This window comes from Rana temporaria, chromosome 2, assembly GCF_905171775.1.
Source record: "Rana temporaria chromosome 2, aRanTem1.1, whole genome shotgun sequence".
NCBI lineage: Eukaryota > Metazoa > Chordata > Amphibia > Anura > Ranidae > Rana > Rana temporaria.
In genome coordinates this window covers 69,408,348-69,432,406 of record NC_053490.1, presented here as the reverse complement: position 1 = coordinate 69,432,406, position 24,059 = coordinate 69,408,348, and the positions used below count along the sequence as shown (strand labels likewise).

The 24,059-nt window shown below is 42.1% G+C and overlaps 1 protein-coding gene across 2 annotated transcripts in view; it reads left to right on the top strand.

The window, feature by feature from the left end:
• LOC120929110 (serine/threonine-protein kinase Nek5-like) overlaps positions 1–21,305 on the top strand; it is an 81,876-nt gene extending 60,571 nt beyond the window's left edge. For both annotated transcript variants that reach the window (XM_040340338.1, XM_040340337.1), the window contains exons 16-23: positions 373–471; positions 3,754–3,834; positions 4,000–4,092; positions 8,849–8,945; positions 11,434–11,556; positions 13,390–13,539; positions 18,088–18,202; positions 20,715–21,305. In XM_040340338.1, coding sequence (XP_040196272.1) covers positions 373–471; positions 3,754–3,834; positions 4,000–4,092; positions 8,849–8,945; positions 11,434–11,556; positions 13,390–13,539; positions 18,088–18,202; positions 20,715–21,084 — 1,128 coding nt within the window. In that variant the 3' untranslated portion in view covers positions 21,085–21,305. The remainder of the gene's footprint in view (positions 1–372; positions 472–3,753; positions 3,835–3,999; positions 4,093–8,848; positions 8,946–11,433; positions 11,557–13,389; positions 13,540–18,087; positions 18,203–20,714) is intronic.
• The last annotated feature ends 2,754 nt before the right edge of the window (positions 21,306–24,059 follow it).

Here is a 24,059-nt window from a genome sequence, read left to right as displayed (position 1 = left end):
ATCCGACGGCGTACTAAGACGTACGCCAGTCGGATCTAGCACAGCTTCAGGCGTATCTTGTTTTGTGGATACAAAACAAAGATACGCCGGAGCAACCTAGCAGTTACGCGGCGTATCAATAGATACGCCAGCGTAACTGCTTTGTGGATCTGGCCCTAAATGACCAAATTTTGGCCGGATTTTCCAAATAGTGTATGGCCATCATTAGAGCTGTCATCACATGCACATGAATGCAAACACCCCTCTCTGTACCAGTGATGAGTGTAGACTGCAGACAGGCTTCATGTAAACAAAGCAATGTATGTGTGATTTTTAAACCAGCATGAATATTTAAACACAAAAGGAAAAAACGTGTCCTATGCTTCTGTACAGGAGGCTCCTAAAGCATCTGATGGAACATACCTTGTAAAAGCAGGTAACCATAGAGGACCTTCTACTGCAGACAAGCCAGATGGTAAAGAGCAAACAGAGGTAAGTACAAATATGGCCACACCACCACCTTCATCTAAAAAGATGAAATCACAGCAAAGAAAACAAAAAAGTCTTTCAATGATATACCCAGTGTCTGGGTGCAGTCTGAACAGTATAAGCTAATATGCTTAAAGCGGAGTTCCGGCCACAATTTCACTTTTTAAATATAAATACCCCTGTAATACACAAGCTTAATGTATTCTAGTAAAGTTAGTCTGTAAACTAAGGTCCGTTTTGTTAGGTTGTTACAGCATTTAGACACTTTATAAAATAGAAATTGACTGGGGCCATCTTAAGTGTGGGCATTGTGAAGCCAGACTGTATGACTTCCTGGATTTCAGCCTTGCAGATCTCGCACATGCTCAGTGCTGCACAAGCAGTGTCAGATCAGGTTTCAGCACCTGTGCTGTCCAAGTCACATGATTCTTTGAGACTGGGCACAGACTCCTGGAAAGTTACACCCACTACATTCCCAGGAGTCTGTTCGGTGCATTAAGCACCTGGGTGCAGGAAGTGGGAAGATTAACTATTCTGCCTAGCAACAACACTTTGAAGGCATCTAAAAAAAAAAATTCGTAAAGGACTAATGACATTTTTTTAAAACTACTGATGTAATGTTATATTTATGGGTGGAACTCCACTTTAATAAGGTCACAGGTTCCCAGAGCCCATTTGCTTTTGAGATTTATGTCAGTAGTTTATTTTTATTATTTTTTTTATCATAACTTTTTTTTTTTTTTTCTATTTTTTAAAATGTTTTTGTTTAATAATATATTTTTATTATTATAATTTTTTTTTTATATACAATTTCTTAGGAGCAACATTGGGGGGCTTTGGTGAGATATCAGAGGTCTAAACAGCCCCCCTAATATCTCACTTTTAAGACAGATTTCCCAGTCCCTTCTTCTGCAGCCAAGCAGCAGGGGGAATCTGTGCAGCACAGTGTGATTAGGGTGTGCCCAGGCACACCTGGCACACCCTGTGCGCATGCCTATAAATAATTCTGTCATCTTAAAGGACACCAATTAGTATAACTTTCAGCTATGAATGACAATCATGCTCCCAAATCTAAGCGGGCACTTAGGCAAAGACTGTGCCTTTTGTAAATGCCACAGTATGTGATGACTTTAGAGCTTGCAAGCAATCATTTTCCAACATGATGGAAAGTCTCTGGAGATATTTATTAATGCAATTTTTTATCAAAAAAGGTACATTTTGTATTGAAAATTTTTCACATTAATCTGGGTCTGTTTTACGACCAAGGCGACATTTTTAAACTGTACACCTATTTTTTCAGATATGCCACAACTGTGAGCATTTATGTAGCAACGAAATTCAACTTCAGAACTGTCCCAGAACTTAAAGAGGAAGTAAACCCTGATGAGTTTTACTTCCTCTTTTCTCCCCTGAAAAGTAAAAGCATAATGGGCTAGTATGCATCAAATACTAGCCCATTATGTGGCACTTACCTGCAATCGAAGCATGCGTTGTCCCCGATGGTGGCCATCTTTGCCCCTCTTCCTTCCGGAGCCGCAAACTCTGGCTCTGTGACTGCCGGAGTTGCGTGACGTCACTCCCGCACATGCGCGCGGGAGTTGCCAATCACGGCACTTGCTAGTGAAGAGACGGCACGGAGGGCTGTTTCTTCACAGCGCATGTGCCGATGACGTTGGCGGCGGCGCAAGCGTATATGGTAAATATCTCCTAAACCGTGCAGGTTTAGGAGATATTTACAGTACCTACGGGTAGGCCTTATTATAGGCTTACTTGTAGGTACAAGTGGTGTAACTAGGTTCACAACCACTTAAAAAAGTGCCAAACACTTTTTAAACACAACCGGGTATGTTCATTGACATCCATTGCTAATTTGATATGCAGATTACATACTGGAAATAAATCTACCCCCAACGTGTGTTAAAAAAAAGAAGTGACAGATTCACAGCTAAAAACAAAACAATTTTGATAATTGTCCCTGATTGTCTGATGGGGCCAAAACATCTCTCTTCTTTAAGTATAACTAAAGGCAAAACCTTTTTCTATAGTTTTGGACAGAATGGAGCGATATTAGAACACCTATCAGTTTTTATTACTGTCTGTGACCCTATTAGGCTTCATGTACACACAGACTAGGTTGATCGCCGGCCATGGGAAAGAACAAAACGTGTCAAAATCGTGCTGCAATTTTACAGCAATTTTCCCGCATTTTGCGGCCAGCAATCAAAAAAGTTCCGATCCTGAATGCAATTCTTCCGTGTTTAGGAGAGGGAGGTTGAGGGAGGTTGGACCTTCCCTAACTGCTGCAGCTTCTAACCTCTAACTCTTCTAAACTGTACATGGACACATAGGGGTAGATCCACAAAGAAATTACGCCGGCGTATCTATTGATATGTCGGCGTAATTTCAAAATTCCCGCGTCGTATCTTTGTTTTGAATCCTCAAAACAAGATACGACGGCATCTCGGCTAGATCCGACAGGCGTACGTCTTCGTATGCCGTCGGATCTTAGATGCAATTTTTTGGCGGCAGCTAGGTGGCGTTTCCTTTGAAATCCGCGTTGAGTATGCAAATTAGCTATTTCCGACGATCCATGAACGTACGACCGCCCGCCCTTTTTTTTACGTTGTTTCCGTTCGGCTTTTTCCGGCGTATAGTTAAAGCTGCTATATGGTGGCGTATTCAATGGTAAGTATGGCCGTCGTTCCCGCCTCGCATTTTTAATTTTTTACGTCATTTGCAACAGAGAACCTGCAATTTAATTTAATTTTGCACAAAGACTCTTGTCCCTAAATCCACAGGGCCCTAAACGTGCGTACCACTCGATACAGCGTTCAGCCCCTTCCAGCTGCATCCTGCCATATACTTTGACAGGCTACCTGCTGCCAGGCTGGATGTGGTACCTACCCCTCCCAGACACACTAAAACGCCAAGAGGGAGCCTAAAAGCCATTTGTTTTTAGGAATGTGAAAGAAGCTGAAATACACATAACGTGTAATTGGTTACTAATTCTCATCATACTTTGTCTTTGACAAATATAACATTTGGGATTTCTGCAATCTGAGCTCAGAGTTTGTAATATGCCTCTTTAGGTCACAATTTATTTTAGCAAAACTGCAGCTATTTTCTGATTTACCCATAACTCTGAGAATTCAGCTAAATCACAAGTGTACATTTTTTTGATATTGCAGCTCTTGTATTTCCTGCACCCATATAATATTTTTATACATCTTCTTTCTATATATATTTTTTCTAATGATTAATATATTTTATTGTCATACTCTATAGGAAATTCAACAACAGTATAATAAAATTATACAGCAAAACCGAGAAGAGCGAAAAGCACTGCAAAAGAAATATAAAGTAAAGGTAAAATGTGTAAACTTGTTTCCAGAATTTGAATATGAAGGGATATGAAAAATAAGTATTTTATGCAGCTAATAACATTATATAAATGATTAATTTTGTATTTCTTTTGTTATTTACAATTATAAAAAAAAGTGTTTTCTTTCTTGTAATATCTGACTGTCACAGGGTGGAATAAAGTTTGAAATTAATGACCTGATTATCGAAGAGGAAATGACTGATGGGCCTGTTGCAGAAGATCACAGCATAGACAATGTAGAGGTTGGTTGAGCCTAAATATCGTATACATACAATTTATTCACTTTTGTTTTATTTTGTTTAATGTAGAAATCTTATTTAGTAGATGTTATATTCAGTAAAAAGTTGTTATTCTTAAAGCGGAGTTCCGGCCACAATTTCACTTTTTAAATATAAATACCCCTGTAATACACAAGCTTAATGTATTCTAGTAAAGTTAGTCTGTAAACTAACTGTAAACTGTTTTGTTAGGTTGTTACAGCATTTAGACACTTTATAAAATAGAAATTGACTGGGGCCATCTTAAGTGTGGGCATCATGAAGCCAGACTGTATGACTTCCTGGATTTCAGCCTTGCAGACCTCGCACATGCTCAGTGCTGCACAAGCAGTGTCAGATCAGGCTTCAGCACCTGTGCTGTCCAAGTCACATGATTCTTTGAGACTGGGGAGTGCACAGGCTCCTGGAAAGTTAAACCCACTACATTCCCAGGAGTCTGTGCGGTGTAGGTTAGGAAGCATTAAGCACCTAGGTGCAGGAAGTGGGAAGATTAACTATTCTGCCTAGCAACAACACTTTGAAGGCATCTAAAAAAAAAAAAAAAAATTTGTAAAGGACTAATGACATTTTTTTAAAACTACTGATGTAATGTTATATTTATGGGTGGAACTCCACTTTAAAATGCATGTAACATTGTTTCGTGTGTATATTTTCTTTTTTTTTTATGGTAAAAAAAAAAAACATTTTAATTTAATAATTTTCAAAATCAAGTGAACATGAATTTTGGGAAGGTTCTCAATTATTCATGCCCTGGCATATCTAGTAGTAGTTAATCACATTCAACTGGACTTGTTTTGTAATGTTGAAAATGTTTTGCAACTTGTTCAATCTGATTTTTCAGTTTTAATGAGTGTCAGAAACACAACCCAGCATTTAAGTAACTCAATCGCCTTCATCCAGCCACCATAGAATGTGTCAGGGAAAACAAGAAAGGTGTTATGAAAGTTGTGGAACCACCCTGTTCTAATTACACAATGTAAATCCTTTAATTTACATGGCTGAAGGTGTGAATTATCAAATTGCTGGAGTAGAAATGTTACAACTGCATTGTATGTGGAAGACAGATGGTGTCGATGGCCTCCACTCCTGTTTGGGGATGGTTGTTTCAGTTTGGTGTAAATTTCTTCTTTCATGACTCTTGCAAACCAGTTGTCCTCTTTTTCCAAAATGCACACCTTGTTGTCCTCATAACAATGCCCCTTTTTCTTAAAGTGTCCTTAAGTTAAGTAACACTTTTTTCAACTGCCCCTGAACTCATTCAATGTTATCTTATGTGTACATGTACACAGTGTCAGGTCACCTGTGGCCAGGTGACAAGTGCACCCGTTGGGGTCAGGGATGCACCACAGGGTAGTGAACCCTTTAGCCGACTGCTGCTATCAGAGAGGAAGCGTGAACCCAAGATCCCCCAGGGCGCGGAATCTAAGACCCAGCTTTGTGTTCACCAGAGCCTCTGGTGGTGAGGATGGCCTTCGCCGCAGCTGGATCCAGGTTGCGACCCCTGGGATCCCCTAGGTCATGCTCCGCAGGGAGAGAGGGGAAGCAGCAAGCAGGACAAGCGATAGTGATGGGTAAGCCGAGGTCAGGGCAACAGGCAGACAACGGTAACCGAGGGACAGGCAAAAGGTCAGGGTCACAGGCAAACAGGGGAAGTCAGAGACGAGCCAAGGTCGGTACACAGGAAGATAAATGTAACACCCTGCAGACAGGAACAAGCTACAAACAAAGGTTGAACAGCAAAGCAGACCTGCAGTGCAACAGTTAATATAGACTTCCTGGGATGGCCTGGGGTGGGGCCATACAGGAAGGAGAGGTGATAAAAAGGCAGCCAGAAGAGAGTCAGGCCTCTGATGGAGACATGAGAAGAAGGTAAGCTGCCAGACATTATTGCATATCCATGACACACAGGTTCGCTTACTGTCGTTTTTAGGCAGTTGCGTTTATAGACCTTTCTTTGAAGGCAAAAATGTAGTTCAGACACCGAAGTTTCAGACACCAAACGTGGCTAAATGCAGCTAAACGCGGTAGCCCGCATTTAGCCGCATTTTGTTGATAGGCTTTTTTTGTTTTTGCCTATTTAAAAATATATATATTTTTTGAAATTATTCTAAACGCTAAACACGGCATTTAAACATGGCAAAACTGACCTTTTAAACGTAGGTTACTTCTCTGTCAAGTTAAATAATTCAGGAGAGCCTTACAGGTCTAGTCCCTCACCTAGCCTTGGACTGGGTAGTAGTAAACTGATGAGCTTACAGTATCTTTCTCTTGCTCTGCTCATATTAGCATGTTCCTTGTTAGCATTGCAGCAAAGCTAATTGTGTACTTGTCCTGCTTTTCACTTACCCAATTGGAGCTTTGATGTACATGAATTACATGAGGCTGATAACAAATCAAATTCAGATACTTAAACTGCTTGCCTTTAAAAAATACAATAAATGATGTATCAATGTATACAAAGCTGCATTAATCTGCACATTTAATACCTGCCCAGTGTTCAGCTCTGAAAGCTCATAAACTGAAATTTTCTTTAGAATTTGCACAAAACCATTATAATTTTCCATTAATTGCTATTTTTTAAGGCTGTTAATTCACCTTTCCAGGTGGCGTGTTGAAACTTTGCTCTCTTTCAGAGCTTTAGGCGCTACTGTGTCCCCCACTGGTCACTATGATTCCTCCTGCAGACCCCTTACAAATCTTTCCTGTAGTGACGTAGAAGGCCGTGGGGGGTATGATCCTCTTAAAAGAGAAGTGTGGGAATATAAAAAAAAATCTATATTTAATCTCAATGCAGCTGCCCCCTGTTTCTAAGCTCAAGTGATCACATGACTGGACTCAGTTCTCAGTCCACTCAGGGCAGAGAGCGATGACTGTCCATTTTCAATGGGGTGCGCATTAAAGCTGGGTTCACACATATGCGAATGGAGCCAGTTTACACATGTCCAGGATGGGCGCCAGTGCAAGTTTGGGTTTGGTTCAGGTGCAAATTAAGGCAAAATTTAGACCTGAATCATACCTGAACGGGTGAACAGATACGCATCGGACCCCAGGCATGAACCCACGGCTGCACATATGTGAACACAGTATCAAGTTTACAATTTGCAGATTTTTCAAACCTGTCTTTGAATGGAACCCAAGCAGATTCACTCATCACTAGTTGGTATGAAAGCAGCCTTTAATCAGATTAATGCACTTAGGCCCCTTTCACACCAGCTGACTGATCGAGCCAGCCCGTTCGTTTTTCAGGCGGATCACCCATTGTTCTCTATGGGGCAGTGGATGTCAAGAGACATGTGTCTGCTGTCACCCATTGGCATCTGATCTGATACAGTCCGCTAAAGACAGACAGACGGGGATACGGCAGATCCGATGACAATTGGATGGAAACAGACTGCACAATCACCCCATAGAGAGCAGCGGGCTGCTGTATCCATGTTCGCTCTGCATAGCTGTCATCCGCCTGCTCAATAGGGATCAGCGGAGAGATCCCCCATTGAGCAGGCGATTCTGCTTAGAAGGATTCCGCCCCTTGTGAAAGGGGCCTTATTGTTGCCTTGTAATAATGCCTGGTACATCTCCATCTGCACTCTGTGTTAACACTTGAGAGTGTCTTTGACAGGCAGTCGGAAAGAAAAACACAACCCAACTGCCTATTTTCTAGACCTGTGTGAACGAGCCCTGAATGTTTTTTTAAATAGATGCACAAGATTAAAAATAACTTTACTATACCAACAAGGAATGTAAAGATTGTTTATACAAGATTTTTTCAAAGACATAATTCATAAAGCATATACAGTGGCCAGATTCACATAGAACTGCGGCGGCGTAACGTATCGTATATAAAAGGGGGGGAACCAATGCGCAAAACCACAACTAACCTAGGGTAACCTAACTAATAAACAAAGTGTATAAATAAATAAACAAATCGTAGATACGTTACACCGCCGCAAGTTTTCATCGCAAGTGCCTGATTCACCAAGCACTTGCATGAAAACTTACGCCGACGGCCTCCAGGGTAAGCCCGCGTAATTCAAAGGGGCGTGTGCCATTTAAATTAGGCGCGCTCCCGCGCCGGACCTACTGCGCATGCTCCGTTTTTAAATTCCCGCCGTGCTTTGCGCGAAGTGACTTCATTTTTTCGAACGGCGACGTGCGTAGCGTACTTTCGTATTCTCGGACGTCTTACGCAAGAACATACATTTTTTTAATTTCGACGCGGGAACGACGGCCATACTTTATACAGCACATACGTGGGCTGTGTAAAGTTAGGGCAGCTAAAACGACGACTAACTTTGCGACGGGAAACTAGACTAGCAGCGACGTAGCGAACGCGAAAAACCGTTGTGGATCGCCGTAACTACTAATTTGCATACCCGACGCTGGTTTACGACGCGAACTCCCCCCAGCGGCGGCCGAGGTACTGCATCCTAAGATCCGACAGTGTAAAACAATTACATCTGTCGGATCTAAGGGCTATCTATGCGTAACTGATTCTATGAATCAGTCGCATAGATACTCTGAGAGATACGACGGCGTTTCAGAGAAACGCCGTCGTATCTCTTTTGTGAATCTGGGCCAGTATGTACATAACTTTCTAAGTGTCTTGTATAGAATTGATGTTCACATAAAATGAAAATCATATACCGGTAAATACAATTTTAATATGATATAAATAATTCAGTAATTTAAAATAAGTTCTTGTTACTCTTGTCAATTACAGAAGACAGATCTCCTCAATGATACTTTAACATTTGCTCTTGGAATGAAGTTGGGGGTTGGAAAGTGGCATAAACTACATGAGGAACCAGAACATCCAGGTACAGTACAGGAATTTCATGTTTCATTTGCCAGCATTTTTGTATAACCCATTCTCAGCATAGATTTACACTTTTTCTTCCCCATTCCAAAGCATCTGAAATATATTTACCACTTAATAGGTTTTATTATTATTATTATTTACACCAGTCTCTACCCTCAAGGAGCTTACAATCTAAGGTCCCTAACTCACATTCATATACTAGGGCCAATTTAGACAGAAGCCAATTAACCTACCAGCATGTCTTTGGAGTGTGGGAGGAAACCGGAGTACCCGGAGGAAACCCACACAGGCACAGGGAGAACATGCAAACTCCAGGCAGGTAGTGTCGTGGTCGGGATTCGAACCAGCGACCCTTTTTACTGCTAGGCAAGAGTGCTACTCACTACACCACTGTTTTACCACTTAATAGATTTTACCCCCTTCATGACCAGGCCATTTTATTTAGCACTGTGCTAATTTAATTGGTATTTGCATGGTCATGCAACACTATACCCAAACTAAATTTTTATAATTTTTTTCACACAAATTTAGCTATTTAATCACCACTGGGTTTTTTATTTTTTTTGTAATATAAATGAAAAAAAAAAAACGAATTTCTTCATACATTTTGGCCAAAATGTATTCTGCTACATGGTTTTAATAAAAAAAAATCTCAATCAGTATACATTGATTTATTTGTGTGAAAGTTATAGTGCCTACAAACTATGGTATACAGTATATATTGGATTTTTTTATACTACTAATGACAGTGATCAGAGACTTCTAATGAAACTGCGATAGTGCGGAGGACAATCTGACACTAACTGATGCTGGGGGGGACTGACTAACTGCCACTGACATCATCAGTGACATTAATCAGTGATAACACTGGGGCAGATCCACAGAGCGAGTACGCCGGTGTATCTACTGATACGCCGGCGTACTTTCAAATTTCCCGCGTCGTATCGTTGTTTTGAATCCTCAAAACAAGATACGACGGCTTCTGGGTTAGATCCGACAGGTGTACGTCTTCGTACGCCTTCGGATTTAAATTGCAATTCTTCGGCGTCCGCTGGGTGGCGTTCACGTCGTTTTCCGCTTCTGGTATGCAAATTAGCTATTTCCGACGATCCACGAACGTAGGAGCGGCCGTCGCATTTTTTTACGTCGTCTGTAGTCGGCTTTTTCCGGCGTATAGTTAAAGCTGGTATTTCGTTGTGTATAGTTAGACTTGCCATGTTAAGTATGGCCGTCGTTCCCGCATTTAATTTGATTATTTTTTTTTTTTTTCGTAAGCCGTCCATGAATCGGGATGGACGTAATTCATGTCTATGTTAAAAAAAAATGACGTCCTTGCGACGTCATTTAGCGCAAAGCATGGCGGGAAATTTAGGGACGGCGCATGCGCAGTTCATTCGGCGCGGGGACGCGCTTCATTTAAATGAAACACGCCCCCTAATCGCCGATTTGAATTCCGCGCCCTTACGCCACCAGAGATAGACTACGCCGCCGTAACTTGCGGCGCGAATTCTTTGGGGATTCGAACCGGCCAAAAGTAAGTTACAGCGGCGTAGCGTATCTCACATACGCTGCGCCCATCTATTTCTATGTGGATCTGCCCCACTGTCATTGTACTAATGAGACTGGCTGGGAATGGGGGTTAGCATCTAGGGCATGGGTCTTCAAACTACGGCCCTCCAGTTGTTCAGGAACTACAATTCCCATCATGCCTAGTCATGTCTGTGAATGTCAGTGCATTACAAGGCCTCATGGGATGTGTAGTTCTAAAACAGCTGGAGGGCCGTAGTTTGAGGATCCCTGATCTAGGGTGATCAAAGGGTTAAATGTGTGCCTAACTATGTGCAATATGTGTAAAGTGTGCTGCTTTTACTAAGATATCTCTCAGTTTCTCATCAAGCAGAGATTATTTCCTCTGTACGGAGCCCTGTGTTGATTGTCAACACAGAGCTTTGTGCTGTGAGTGTACACAGCCAATCAGCAGACCCCCAGCCATGAATCATTTGCCAGGACTTGCTGACAGGCTCCCGCTGTGTTCATTCACAGCAGTAGGTGTTGGGGGGGTGGGTACACTCTAAACCCGAAAGCAAGCAACAATGTACGGGTAACAAGTGGTTAATAGGACAATGTAGACTTAGGCTAGGTTCACATTTAGCCGCTTCCTGCGTGCGTGTTCGCACAGGCACAGCAGCCCGATTATTTGATGCAGATTGCAAAGAAATGTCAGATGCATCCAGGCCCGGACATCTGTATCTAACCACAGGTAACCACTTTGCATGCAGACATTTGAACAGCGACTTTTGTTGCCCTGATTTTTCTGAGCATAGCACACTGTGTTTCTTTCTTTCCTTCTGATGTTTAACTAGAGTTATGTGTGGCTGAGGTCCGAGCACATGTGTGGCTCTTTTACTTGCATTGTAAGTTGGAGGTGCTGTAGCATCACTTCATTGTAATTTAGACTTTGTATATATGTATTTTTGTATACTTAGACAGTGGAAACCTCAATGATATACCACAAAACAACAGGAAACAATGGACAGCAAGAGAGCCTCAAACACTCATTGGCAATTTAATGGCAGCTGGAATGACATCGATGTTTGATACTGTGGCTGGTGAGAATTTACACGTATAACTAACATCAGCACCTAATATTCTAAAGGCCCCGTACACACGGCCGAGGAACTCGAGAGCTCCCATAGAACAACGAGGAAATAGAGAACATGTTCTCTATTTCCTCGCCGAGGTCCTCGTCGGCTTCCTCGGCGAAATTGTACACACGGCCTGGTTTCTCGGCAGAATTCAGCCAGAAACTCGGTCGGAAGCTGAATTCTGCCGAGGAAACTGGTCGTGTGTACGGGGCCTCATACTTTGCATATTAAAACATTTGATCCTGCTTAAAGGGTAAGTTCACCTTTTCAAGAAAAATTAAGGTGAACTAAGTTCAAATATCCGGCCACCCAGCCTGGACCCCATAATGTTCAAATATTTAGAAAACAAGAGCATTCAAGCTAAAATCTACAGGACTAAGGCCAGCTTTACTATTGGCGAGTTCCTCTTACTTCCTGTGTGCTAAAACATTGTCAGCAGAACAGGAAGTGAGAGTAAATATCTCTAATGGAGCCCCAGATAGCAATTAAACCAGAGAGGGATTCCAACCTTTCCCCACCCTATTCAAAACTGAGAAAACATATTTTTGCTGGATATACGCTTTAACAGATTTCTGTACTTGTACTGGGTCAGTGACAGAGTGAAGACAGAGGATCAGCATTATAGCAGACAAGCACCTAGTACCGTATATACTCGAGTGTAAGCCGACCCGAATATAAGCAGAGGCACCTAATTCTACCACAAAAAAATGGGAAAACGTATTGACTCGAGTATAAGCCTAGGGTGTCCATCTGCATGCCTCACTGTGTCTCCAATGCTGTATCCTGGCCTAGGCCAACAAGGCCCAGGCCTAGGGCAGCACTTTGCAGGGGGGCAGCACTAAGTGTCCCCACCGGCTTGCGCTACACTGCTTCCAGTATGTGGGCGGTTGGCATTCTGCAACTGTGGGGGGGGGCCTCGCTTCTAATTTTTTACCATCCCTGTCCCATTGCAGAGATTTCCCTTCACTTCCTGTCCCATAGCCAAACAGGAAGTGAGAGGAAATCTATTTAAATTAAGGGAATCCATTGCCCCTCCCCCCCAGGCAATCAGAACTAGTGTCCCCACTAGAAAATTTCAGGGTGGGTCTTAAACCGCAAGGGGTGTGGCCTTGACAGGAAGGGGTGGGTCATATTTAAATTAGGGGGTCACAAGCTTAGTCAGGCCTAGGGCAGCACAAAACCTAAATACACCCCTGTGTGCCTCACTTTGCCTCACTGTGCCCATGCCTCACTGTTCCCATGCCTCACTGTGCCCATGCCTCACTGTTCCCATGCCTCTCTGTGCCCATGCCTCACTGTGCCCATGACTAGACTGACGTTTAACATGGGAGTCTATGGAAGGGGTGCCGGCTTTGAGAAATCGATGCTCCCCAGCCGTAGGTCCATCAGACAATAAACTTTGCACACTTGTAGAGGAAGAGTGGGGCTACATGTGTGCCAAGTTTGGGGTCCAGGGGACCTACGGACGGCCAGTACTGGGTCCCCAAAAACGGGAAATCAGGCGCAAAAAGGTGATTCGAGTATAAGCCAAGGGAGGCATTTTCAGCACAAAAAAATGTACAGTATTTTCAGGAGGGCAATAACAATGACAGCATATTTCTGTCATATAGCTATGCTGACCAAAATCAGCATTCCGGCCTAGTAGGCGGATTGACTGATCTTGTATATAAGAAGACAGGAGGTGTTCCTGTATGGGAAATGGTGACTCTTCTCAGAAGAAGTCTATAGTAGTATGTATATATATTGTACTATCTATTACTATGTATATCTTTTACATATGTCCTTGTTTGATCACAGAAAATGATGATGATGATGATCATGATGATGATGATAATGATACATCACTGAGCAGGAAGCAGTGGAAACAGGTGGCACCAGGAACACTGATGAGGATTCTGGGAGAAGCAGACATGGATGATTCCATTTTACCCCCAGAAGACTTGTTTGGTAATCATTCCTTTGTATTCTAAAACAAGATTAAAGCTAAACTCTGGTAAAAGTATAAATTCTCTCTTGCAGTGGGGCTGTACTTGCATTGCAAGGGTTAAATACTTGTTTATGTCTAAACCCTGGGGCCGGATGCGCCCCTTTGCTTGCCTTTATCCAGCCCTTGAGGCATTATTCCTTCCACTGACACCAACTATGGGGCATAATTCCCTCCACTGACGACAACAAATGTAGCATTATTTCTTCCACTGACACAAACTATTTCTCCCCCTACTATCAAAGATCGGCATTGCATACTACCACTGGGCACAGTCCAGCCCCCCTAAAGTCTGAATGACAGTAAACTGGCCCTTTCTTTAGAAACTTTGAAGGGGATGGAAAAATCACTTTTACTTACCTGATCCTCCACCCCTGCAGGCTTTTCCATGCTGCAGGACCAGTCTTGACAGCCTCTAATACCCTGCACATTGGTTGTATGTTCTCTGAAGTCACCAAGGTCAATGTAGGATCCATAGCTTTACATTGAATGTGAGAATCCAGAGAAACAGTCCATGGCCAAAGCATAGGGGAGTGCCATCTGCTGGGGGATCGGAGAATCGTGTAAGTAAACCACCTTCCCCCTTCCCATAGACATAAGGGAGCGTTTAATGCAGGTGCAGTCCCTCTGCAAGGGAAGGGGTTAACACTAGGGGGCACTAAAGGGGTTAAATATGTTCCCTGGAAAAAATTTCTAACTGTAGGGGCAGGGACTCACAAGGGAAGGAGACTGATCTGTGTTCCTTTGTACTAGGAACACACATCGGTCTCCTCATCTCTGACAGGACATAGATCTGTGTGTTTACACACACAGATCCACGGTCCTGCCGTGATTGCGCGCTGGGACCCGACCAATGCAGGGGGTGCGCGCGCCTCCTAGATGGCCGGGAAACCCAGGACGTCATATGACTTCCGCCCGGAGGGACGAAAGGTTCCTGCGAACGTCATATGACTATACGTCGGGCAGCAATTGGTTAAAGCAGATGAAGGAAAAATAAATAAATAGTAAATAGTACTAAATGTGTGTTGCCTTAAAATCAGATTGTACAATTCACTGCATTTCAGTCAAGTTTCTCAATAAAATAAAGTGTGAACCCCCTTACATGAAATTCATGAAGAGACCATAATAAATGTTGTTAAGAACCCCAGAATAACTTTACTCAACTAACATGTCAAGGGGATGCCAGACCTATCCAGTCTAATTTACTTTATATTCCTAGTGGCTAAAATTGCCATTGCAACAACTTGGAAAAAGCCACTGGTTGTTCTGGCGGTGATGAAGTGCAAACTCACTTGGATCATGATAAACGAAAAGCTGCTTAGCGTACTCAAGGATACCTCCCCAAGGTTTGAGAGAGTCTGGAATCCTGGCTGTTTTCTCCCCTCTTTTTTCTCCCTACTTTCCTCTTATCATTTGTTCTTTTCTTGTGCTTTCCTCCTTCTTCCTGTGGATGTCTCCACATACCTTTTACAGTGCCTTGCGAAAGAATGCGGCCCCCTTGAACTTTGCAACCTTTTGCCACATTTCAGGCTTCAAACATAAAGATATACAACTGTAATTTTTTTGAAGAATCAACAACAAGTGGAACACAATCATGAAGTGGAACAAAATTTATTGGATATTTCAAACTTTTAAAAAAAATTAAAAACTGAAAAATTGGGCGTGCAAAATTATTCAGCCCCCTTAAGTTAATACTTTGTAGCGCCACATTTTGCTGCGATTACAGCTGTAAGTCGCTTGGGGTATGTCTCTATCAGTTTTGTACATCGAGAGACTGAAATTTTTGCCCATTCCTCCTTGCAAAACAGCTCGAGCTCAGTGAGGTTGGATGGAGAGCGTTTGTGAACAGCAGTTTTCAGTTCTTTCCACAGATTCTCAATTGGATTCAGGTCTGGACTTTGACTTGGCTATTCTAACACCTGGATATGTTTATTTGTGAACCATTCCATTGTAGATTTTGCTTTATGTTTTGGATCATTGTCTTGTTGGAAGACAAATCTCTGTCCCAGTCTCAGGTCTTTTGCAGACTCCATCAGGTTTTCTTCCAGAATGGTCCTGTATTTGGCTCCATCCATCTTCCCATCAATTTTAACCATCTTCCCTGTCCCTGCTGAATAAAAGCAGGCCCAAACCATGATGCTGCCACCACCATGTTTGACAGTGGGGATGGTGTGTTCAGGGTGATGAGCTGTGTTGCTTTTACGCCAAACATAACGTTTTGCATTGTTGCCAAAAAGTTGGATTTTGGTTTCATCTGACCAGAGCACCTTCTTCCACATGTTTGGTGTGTCTCCCAGGTGGCTTGTGGCAAACTTTAAACAACACTTTTTATGGATATCATTAAGAAATGGCTTTCTTCTTGCCACTCTTCCATAAAGGCCAGATTTGTGCAGTATACGACTGATTGTTGTCCTACGGACAGAGTCTCCCACCTCAGCTATAGATCTCTGCAGTTTATCCAGAGTGATCATGGGCCTCTTGGCTGCATCTCTGATCAGTCTTCTCCTTGTATGAGCTGAAAGTTTAGAGGGACGGCCAGGTCTTCGTAGATTTGCAGTGGTCTGATACTCCTTCCATTTCAATATTATCGCTTGCACAGTGCTCCTTGGGATGTTTAAAGCTTGGGAAATCTTTTTGTATCCAAATCCGGCTTTAAACTTCTCCACAACAGTATCTCGGACCTGCCTGGTGTGTTCCTTGTTCTTCATGATGCTCTCTGCGCTTTGAACGGACCTCTGAGATTATCACAGTGCAGGTGCATTTATACAGAGACTTGATTTCACACAGGTGGATTCTATTTATCATCATTAGTCATTTAGGTCAACATTGGATCATTCAGAGATCCTCACTGAACTTCTGGAGAGTTTGTTGCACTGAAAGTAAAGGGGCTGAATAATTTTGCACGCCCAATTTTTCAGTTTTTTATTTTTAAAAGTTTGAAATATCCAATAAATTTCGTTCCACTTCATGATGGTGTCCCACTTGTTGTTGATTCTTAAAAAAAAAAATTACAGTTTTATATCTTTATGTTTGAAGCATGAAATGTGGCAAAAGGTCGCAAAGTTCAAAGGGGGCCGAATACTTTCACAAGGCACTGTATGTGTTCCCAATATTCACTATACAAAATGTTTTACTTTTTGGCTGGTAATGATCTTTACAGAGCACTTTTCGCCAACCCCCCTCCTTTTTTTTTTATTGGAGAGCCCACAATTTATTTGTCAGTTTCCTCCCTTATTTGCATTGCTGTTGTCCTTTCACTATGCTCTGAGAGATATAACCTCACAATTACGCATTACCAGTGCTGCTTCTACTTATTTGTTGGTAATATACTCCACCTGGGTTGTGGTCTTTCACTTGCTTCTTCTTCTGGAAAATGATGATATACCTGTTTTTGGCTGTGCCTCTTTTTTTGTGAAAAACTTTCAATAGAAATTATTGAAACAGAAATTCATGAAGCGTTTCATTGATACTCTTTAGAAAAGTGTCTTTCCGTGGTACGACAAATGGCTGAAATTTTTCAGATTCATGTACTGGTATGGTGTATATGAATCTGTTGCCTGCTACAAGGAGATGTAGACTACAGGCAGAGAAGCCATTTGGAGGAGTTAGAGGATTCATGGAAATGCAGCTAATATCAGTTCCAGAAGAGAACTCCAAAGGTCACAGAATTGGCTCAAACTTGCGGCACAATAATTATACATGGGGCACAGTCTAGAGTTTACTCTGAGGCCTCGTGCACACGATAGGTTAACCAGAGGACAACGGTCTGATGGACAGTTTTCATCGGTCCAAACCGATCGTGTGTAGGCCCCATAGGTTATTTAACCTTAGGTTAAAAAAAGACAACTTGCTTTAAAATTTAACCGATGGATTGGTAACCGATAGGTCAAAACCGATCGTTAGTACGCACAACCATCGGTTAAAAATCCACGCATGCTCAGAATCAAGTCGACGCATGCTTGGAAGCATTGAACTTCGTTTTTTTTCAGCACGTCATTGTGTTTTACGTCACAGCGTTCTGACACGATCGTTTTTTTTAACTGATGGTGTGTAGGCACGACGGACCATCAGTCAGCTTCATAGGTTAACCTATGACAACGGTCCTTCAGACCGTTGTCCTCTGGTTAACCTATCGTGTGTACGAGGCCTAAGTCAGAAGAGGTTTTTAGTGGAGCAACTCCGTATTACTACCCATGGTTTTTGAATGGGATTTCCAACAAGCTTATATAGATGTGATGTCCACAAAACATTTGGCTATGTAATGTATAAATTCTCATATGGACAAGCTGTTTGTAATTTGACTTCATTTGAAATAATCACCATATGCGTTATAAGTCTTCATAACAATTCGTAATAATTTGATGGTGAAAGTACTATTTCTTCGAAACTCATAAAAGGTTCCCAGCTTCAGCTGTGGTCAGAGAAAAAGGTAACTGGTGTCACAGACATTCATTAGCAAATTTATAGTAATTATACTTTTAGGTAATGACCAGTGTTGAAATATTTCTTAGATGGAACACTGAAGAAGTGGCCTCCCGAACAGGTGGAAAAAGAGGGGACAGAACAGACATCAGAAGAAGATTTGGATGAAGAGCGCTTTGAACCAAGATCTGATGATGAGGACACGTAAGAGCAACATAAATACTAAATACATACTGTAAATTATTTAACTGTTGAAAAAAGACACACGTGAACATTCAAAAATAAATGTAACCTGTTTTTGGGATTCTGCCTTAGTGTCCCCTTATATAATACCAGGGGTCTTCCACATAAGACTCAGTGAAATATTGTGGCAACTGTGTCCTAAGCTATTTTTCCAGATGTAGCATGGAGCCTGTTTATCCCAAAACAAAGAAAACTCCTGTGGGTGCAAGTTCTAATAATATACAGGGGGAAATCATAGGCTAGCCATGATTTCTGCAGACAATACACAGGTTCCCATAAATATTTCTGAAGCACAAAGCCCAATGTTAAAATCACAAGGATGCAACATGTCTCTGTTTCCTATCATTTGCTAAATATTCTTTTTTGCTTAAAGATTCACTCCAAAGATTCTGTTCACCACTAGTAATTAAAGATGCTAATTCCTTGGATGGTCATGATGCTCTCTGTTCACAACCCAGAATAAATATGGAGCTGTTTATGTTGGATCTCTTACCTGCATACTTGCAAGTAGGGATGAGCTTCGTGTTCGAGTCAAACCCATGTTCGACTTGGATATCGTATGTTTGATCGTTCGTCGAAAGTCGAATGTTACGGGCCGTTCGCGCCAAATTCGAGTTACCCGTCACGGCCCATAATTCACTGCGGCATTGCTGGCTGATGATTGGCCAAGCATGCACTATGACCCGCATGCTTGGCCAATCACAGCGTGCAAAAAACAGAGAGCCATAATTGGCCAAAGCCAGGGTGGCTTTTTCCAATTATGGCTCAGGGCTTTAGTACACGCCCGACACTATAAAAGGCTGCCTGCAGGTCGGCCTTGTGTAGTGTGTTGCGGCACTGGTTAGAGATCTGTCAGAGAGAGAAAGAGTGTCTTTTTTTCTAGGTAGATAGAGCAGGCAGGCTAGTCAGTTAAAGATACAGTGTGTAGAGGATATATATGCATCCCAGGTGTTGTACATATATTTATACACTGTATAGTTTAGCTAGATCAGTTCTTCCTAATTTACTGTCAGGCAGTTGATTGTGCTAGCTGCAGTAGTCTCACATGGTGTATTGCCCGTGTGCTCTGTAGTTTGCACCTAAAGCTACTTGGTGTGTACTGCACTTGTGCTTTGTAATTTGCACCTAAAGCTACGTGGTGTGTGTACTGTCTGTGTCTGTGCTATTTTTCTCAATGATTTTCATCCATATTGCAGGGACCAGACATTACATTAAAGCCGCAAGCAGTTTTCAATTACTTTTTTCTTATAGTAATCTCATTTTGTGCAGGGACAGTTCTAAACACATGCCACTACTATAGACACCCAGCAGGTACGATATTTAAAGGATTTTTTTTTTCACTTTAAGCATCATTAAAATTGCTGCTCCAGAAAAAATGACCGTTTTTAAAACTTTTTTTTCCATTGATACATGTTCCCTGGGGCAAGACCCGGGTCCCCAAACCCATTTTCCGACAATAACTTGCATATTAGGCTTTAAAATTAGCACTTTTGAATTTGAACGTTCGAGTCCCATTGATGTCAATGGGGTTCTAAATGTTCGTGCGAACGTTCGGTCCGTTCGAAGGTTCTAGTGCGAACCGAACGGGGGTGTTCGGCTCATCCCTACTTGCAAGGGCACTATCAAGACAGTTTGAGAATTAAAGGGGTTGTAAAGGTAAACATTTTTTTTTCCCTAAATAGCTTCCTTTACCTTAGTGCAGTCCTCCTTCACTTACCTCATCCCTTGATTTTGCTTTTAAATGTCCTTATTTCTTCTGAGAAATCCTCACTTCCTGTTCTTCTGTCTGTAACTACACACAGTAATGCAAGGCTTTCTCCCTGGTGTGGAGAAAGCCTCTTGAGGGGGGAGGGGGCGAGCAGGAGTGTCAGGACACCCACTAACACACAGCTCCTTTCTCTATCTGCAAAGTAAAGAGTGTCCTGACTTGCCTGCTCGCCCCCTCAAGAGGCTTTCTACACACAAGGTAGAAAGCCTCGCATTACTGTGTGTAGTTACAGACAGAAGAACAGGAAGTGAGGATTTCTCAGAAGAAATAAGGACATTTAAAAGCAAAATGGAAGGATGAGGTAAGTGAAGGAGGACTGCACTAAGGTAAAGGAAGCTATTTAAGGAAAACATTTTTTACCTTTACAACCCCTTTAACAGATTCTTAAGCCTAGTACACACAAGCTGAATGTTGGAAATGTTGGAACAGGCCGACATTTGACCTGTGTGTATGCCAGCTGGTCCGACAGAAGCCAGCCGTTCGGCTGCGCATGTTGACCTGCATGCTGGATAACCAGCAGTCGACCAACACGCTGGGTTGAACAAAAAAGAACCGATTGTGTGTACTAGGCTTTAAACGTCAACAGTGGAAAAAGTATTTTTGTCATAACAGGTTCACTTAACATACGTAACCTATTTTTTTTTTTTTTGTCTCTGATCTCTCTTTTTAACCTGTTTAAATCATGTACATTTATTTTTTTAACAGGACATTTGAAGAGTCTGAAGAAGAGCTGGAAGTCATAGAGATTTTGGAAAAGGTTTTAACTTCCAGAGATGATATAGATGAGAATGATGAAAAGCAGACCAATAAAGATCCAACCATGGAAATATCCAATCATAACCATCAGAATCCAGATAATCTTGACCCTGTACAATTGGATCAGTTGAAATCAGATGAAGCCATGGTGAAGAGCAGTCACAAGGACCAGATTACAGAAGAGAAAAATAGAGAGGTCTCTGATGTGACAGATCAGAATGCAGAGGAGGAAAAAGTAGAAGCTAAATCTCAGCTCTGCGCTCCATCATCTGTAGCCAGTAAAGACAATGTGCAATCTGCTATTTGCTCTGTGGAGTGATCACACAGCAGTGAGCACCCATGACCAGCAATAGGTTCTGTGCAATGATACATTTAAGTATGTGTCTTTTATAGCTGCAGTCTTGTTTTTGAGAGAACTGGAAACTACGTGAAGGCATATTTCATCTGTTATGGTAAAATATTTTCCCCAGTGTGCAAACATATGTACATTGAAGTTTGGAAAGCATTTGTGTGATGAACAAGTGGGAAAATTTAATTGTACCTTCTGTAATCTTTGAGTTCATTGAAAGACATCGCTGTTGATTGAAGATCGGCCATATACAAGTGGGTTATAGTGCCATTTACAGGTGTAAGATGCTAAGCGTACAAAAAAAAAGGCAACTGTGAGGACAGCTCCCTTAGGTGGCTTAACCCCCCAACTGTTAGAAAATGTCAATTAGGTAGCAAGCAGTACAAAATTTGAAAAAATACAGCATATCTTGTATATCCATCCTGCAATGGTGGAAGAGAAATCCAAAAGTCTCTTATGGTGGATTACAAACGAGCAGGACCACGAACGAAGTAGCTTATACCCACAGGCAACTTCTTGGATATGTTGGGGCGAGACAAAGTAAGGGAATAACAAGGTCTTCTTCATTAAAGGGGTTGTAAAGACAAAAATATTTCCCTCTTAAATTAAAGTCTGACAGTAGCTGATAAAGTAAAAAGTAATGTTTTGCATTATAACTAGTTTGATACCTGTTGAAATCGAGCTGTTTTATTCACCTCCATCACTCCTGAATCGTTATTCTCACTGACTTCCTGGTTTGCGGTGCGCATTCATTCTTGCTACATCACGGCCTAATGGGAACTACAGTTCCCATTAGGCTTAGCCTCCATGCCTGTGAGGGATAAGAGAGCATCTTCACGCAGGGCTGTAGTCATAGGGAGGGGGTGAGCACATTCTGCTTTCCACCATGCAAAACAGCTCAGATGCCGGTGGAAAGCAAGAAGAGGAGTGACAGGAAATGGCATTTTCAAACCCGGATTACTGTATTTTGGAGGTCAAAAGGAAAAACAAGGTAAGTGATATTTAAATGCTCTAGCTTACAGCAATCAATTGATCTAATAAAAAACGAACCTTTAGTGTTCCTTTCTTAACGCCCGCCGCACGCCTATTTACGTCCACAGAATGGCACATACAGGCAGATGGGCGTATATATATGTCCCCGCCTTCTAGCGGGTCGGGAGTCCAATCGGGACCCCCTCCACTGCGTGCGGCGGGCGGATTCCCGCGGGGAGCGATCCGGGACGACGGTGCGGCTATTCGTTTATAGCCGCCCCGTCGCGATCGCTCCCCGGAGCTGAAGAACGGGGAGAGCCGTATGTAAACACGGCTTCCCCGTGATTCACTGTGGCGGCTGCATTGATCGAGTGATCCCTTTTATAGGGAGACTCGATCGATGACATCAGTCCTACAGCCACACCCCCCTACAGTTGTAAACACACACTAGGTGAACCCTAACTCCTACAGCGCCACCTGTGGTTAACTCCCAAACTGCAACTGTCATTTTCACAATAAACAATGCCATTCAAATGCATTTTTTGCTGTGAAAATGACAATGGTCCCAAAAATGTGTCAAAATTGTCCGAAGTGTCCGCCATAATGTCGCAGTCATGAAAAAAATCGCTGATCGCCGCCATTAGTAGTAAAAAAAAAAAAATTAATAAAAATGCAATAAAACTATCCCCTATTTTGTAAACGCTATAAATTTTGCGCAAACCAATCGATAAACGCTTATTGCGATTTTTTTTAACAAAAATAGGTAAAAGAATACGTATCGCCCTAAACTGAGGAAAAAAGAATTTTTATATATGTTTTTGGGGGATATTTATTATAGCAAAAAGTAAATAATATTGAATTTTTTTCAAAATTGTCCCTCTATTTTTGTTTATAGCACAAAAAATAAAAACCTCAGAGGTGATCAAATACCACCAAAAGAAAGCTCTATTTGTGGGGAAAAAAGGACGCCAATTTTGTTTGGGAGCCACGTCGCACGACCGCGCAATTGTCTGTTAAAGCGACGCAGTGCCGAATCGCAAAACCTGGCCTGGGCATTTAGCTGCCTAAAGGTCCGGGGCTTAAGTGGTTAAGGTCAAAAGTGAAGATAACCGTCAATAAGAAAGAAAATTCTTGATTTCAAAACTACCTTATCCTTACGTAGAATAAGGTCAGCTGCACATCTAAAATCATCTTGATTATAGGATCTTCAAAAGAATCACATAACCGCAAATAAAGTAGGGGAAAACAGCATTTTGCGCTTATTCATAGCCAACTTTTTTGAGTTTGGCAAGCTGTTGCAGTCAGAGGGAAACACACCGCTAAAGGATACAGTCAACGAGTTGTACAGAGGACTTCCAACACAAGTTTGGGGTTCTGTTACGAAACAGGGAGATACTGTAAGATAAACTCAGTCCTTAGTGCATTCGTAAAGTACACTTATGATTTCTGCCACTGCAATAAACAGGGCTGTCATAATGAACCATAATCTATACATCAATGAGATATATGCGTTTGTTGGTTGACCTGATAAGACTACAAGGATCTATATTAAACCAGCCAGTCTGCCAGAAACAAATCTGTCCATAAGATTGCATAGAGATTTGAGGCTGAAGACATGGAAGGAGGCATAAGTGGCCCCAGGAGGGATGCATTCATCCCGAAGACCGCCAAACAGGTGTCACAGAGCAAGTCACTCTGGGTGCCATCTAACTTTGTATAGCAACTAGGGCAAGCAGAGGAAGAGCTCTACTAATGATGGTAAGCCACTGCCCAGTAAGGTAGCAGACGAGGGATCAGAAGCAGGTCCTCCACAATCATATCACAAAACAAATTCCCCAAGATAGCACAAATAGAGGATGAACTCTGTGAATGAGAGTTGGACACCATCAGGGTCCCCCAGAAATAGGATAAAACAAAAGAGCTGTAAATGCTGTAACAATAGGAAATAGCTGTCCCCTTAAGGCAAAATGGGG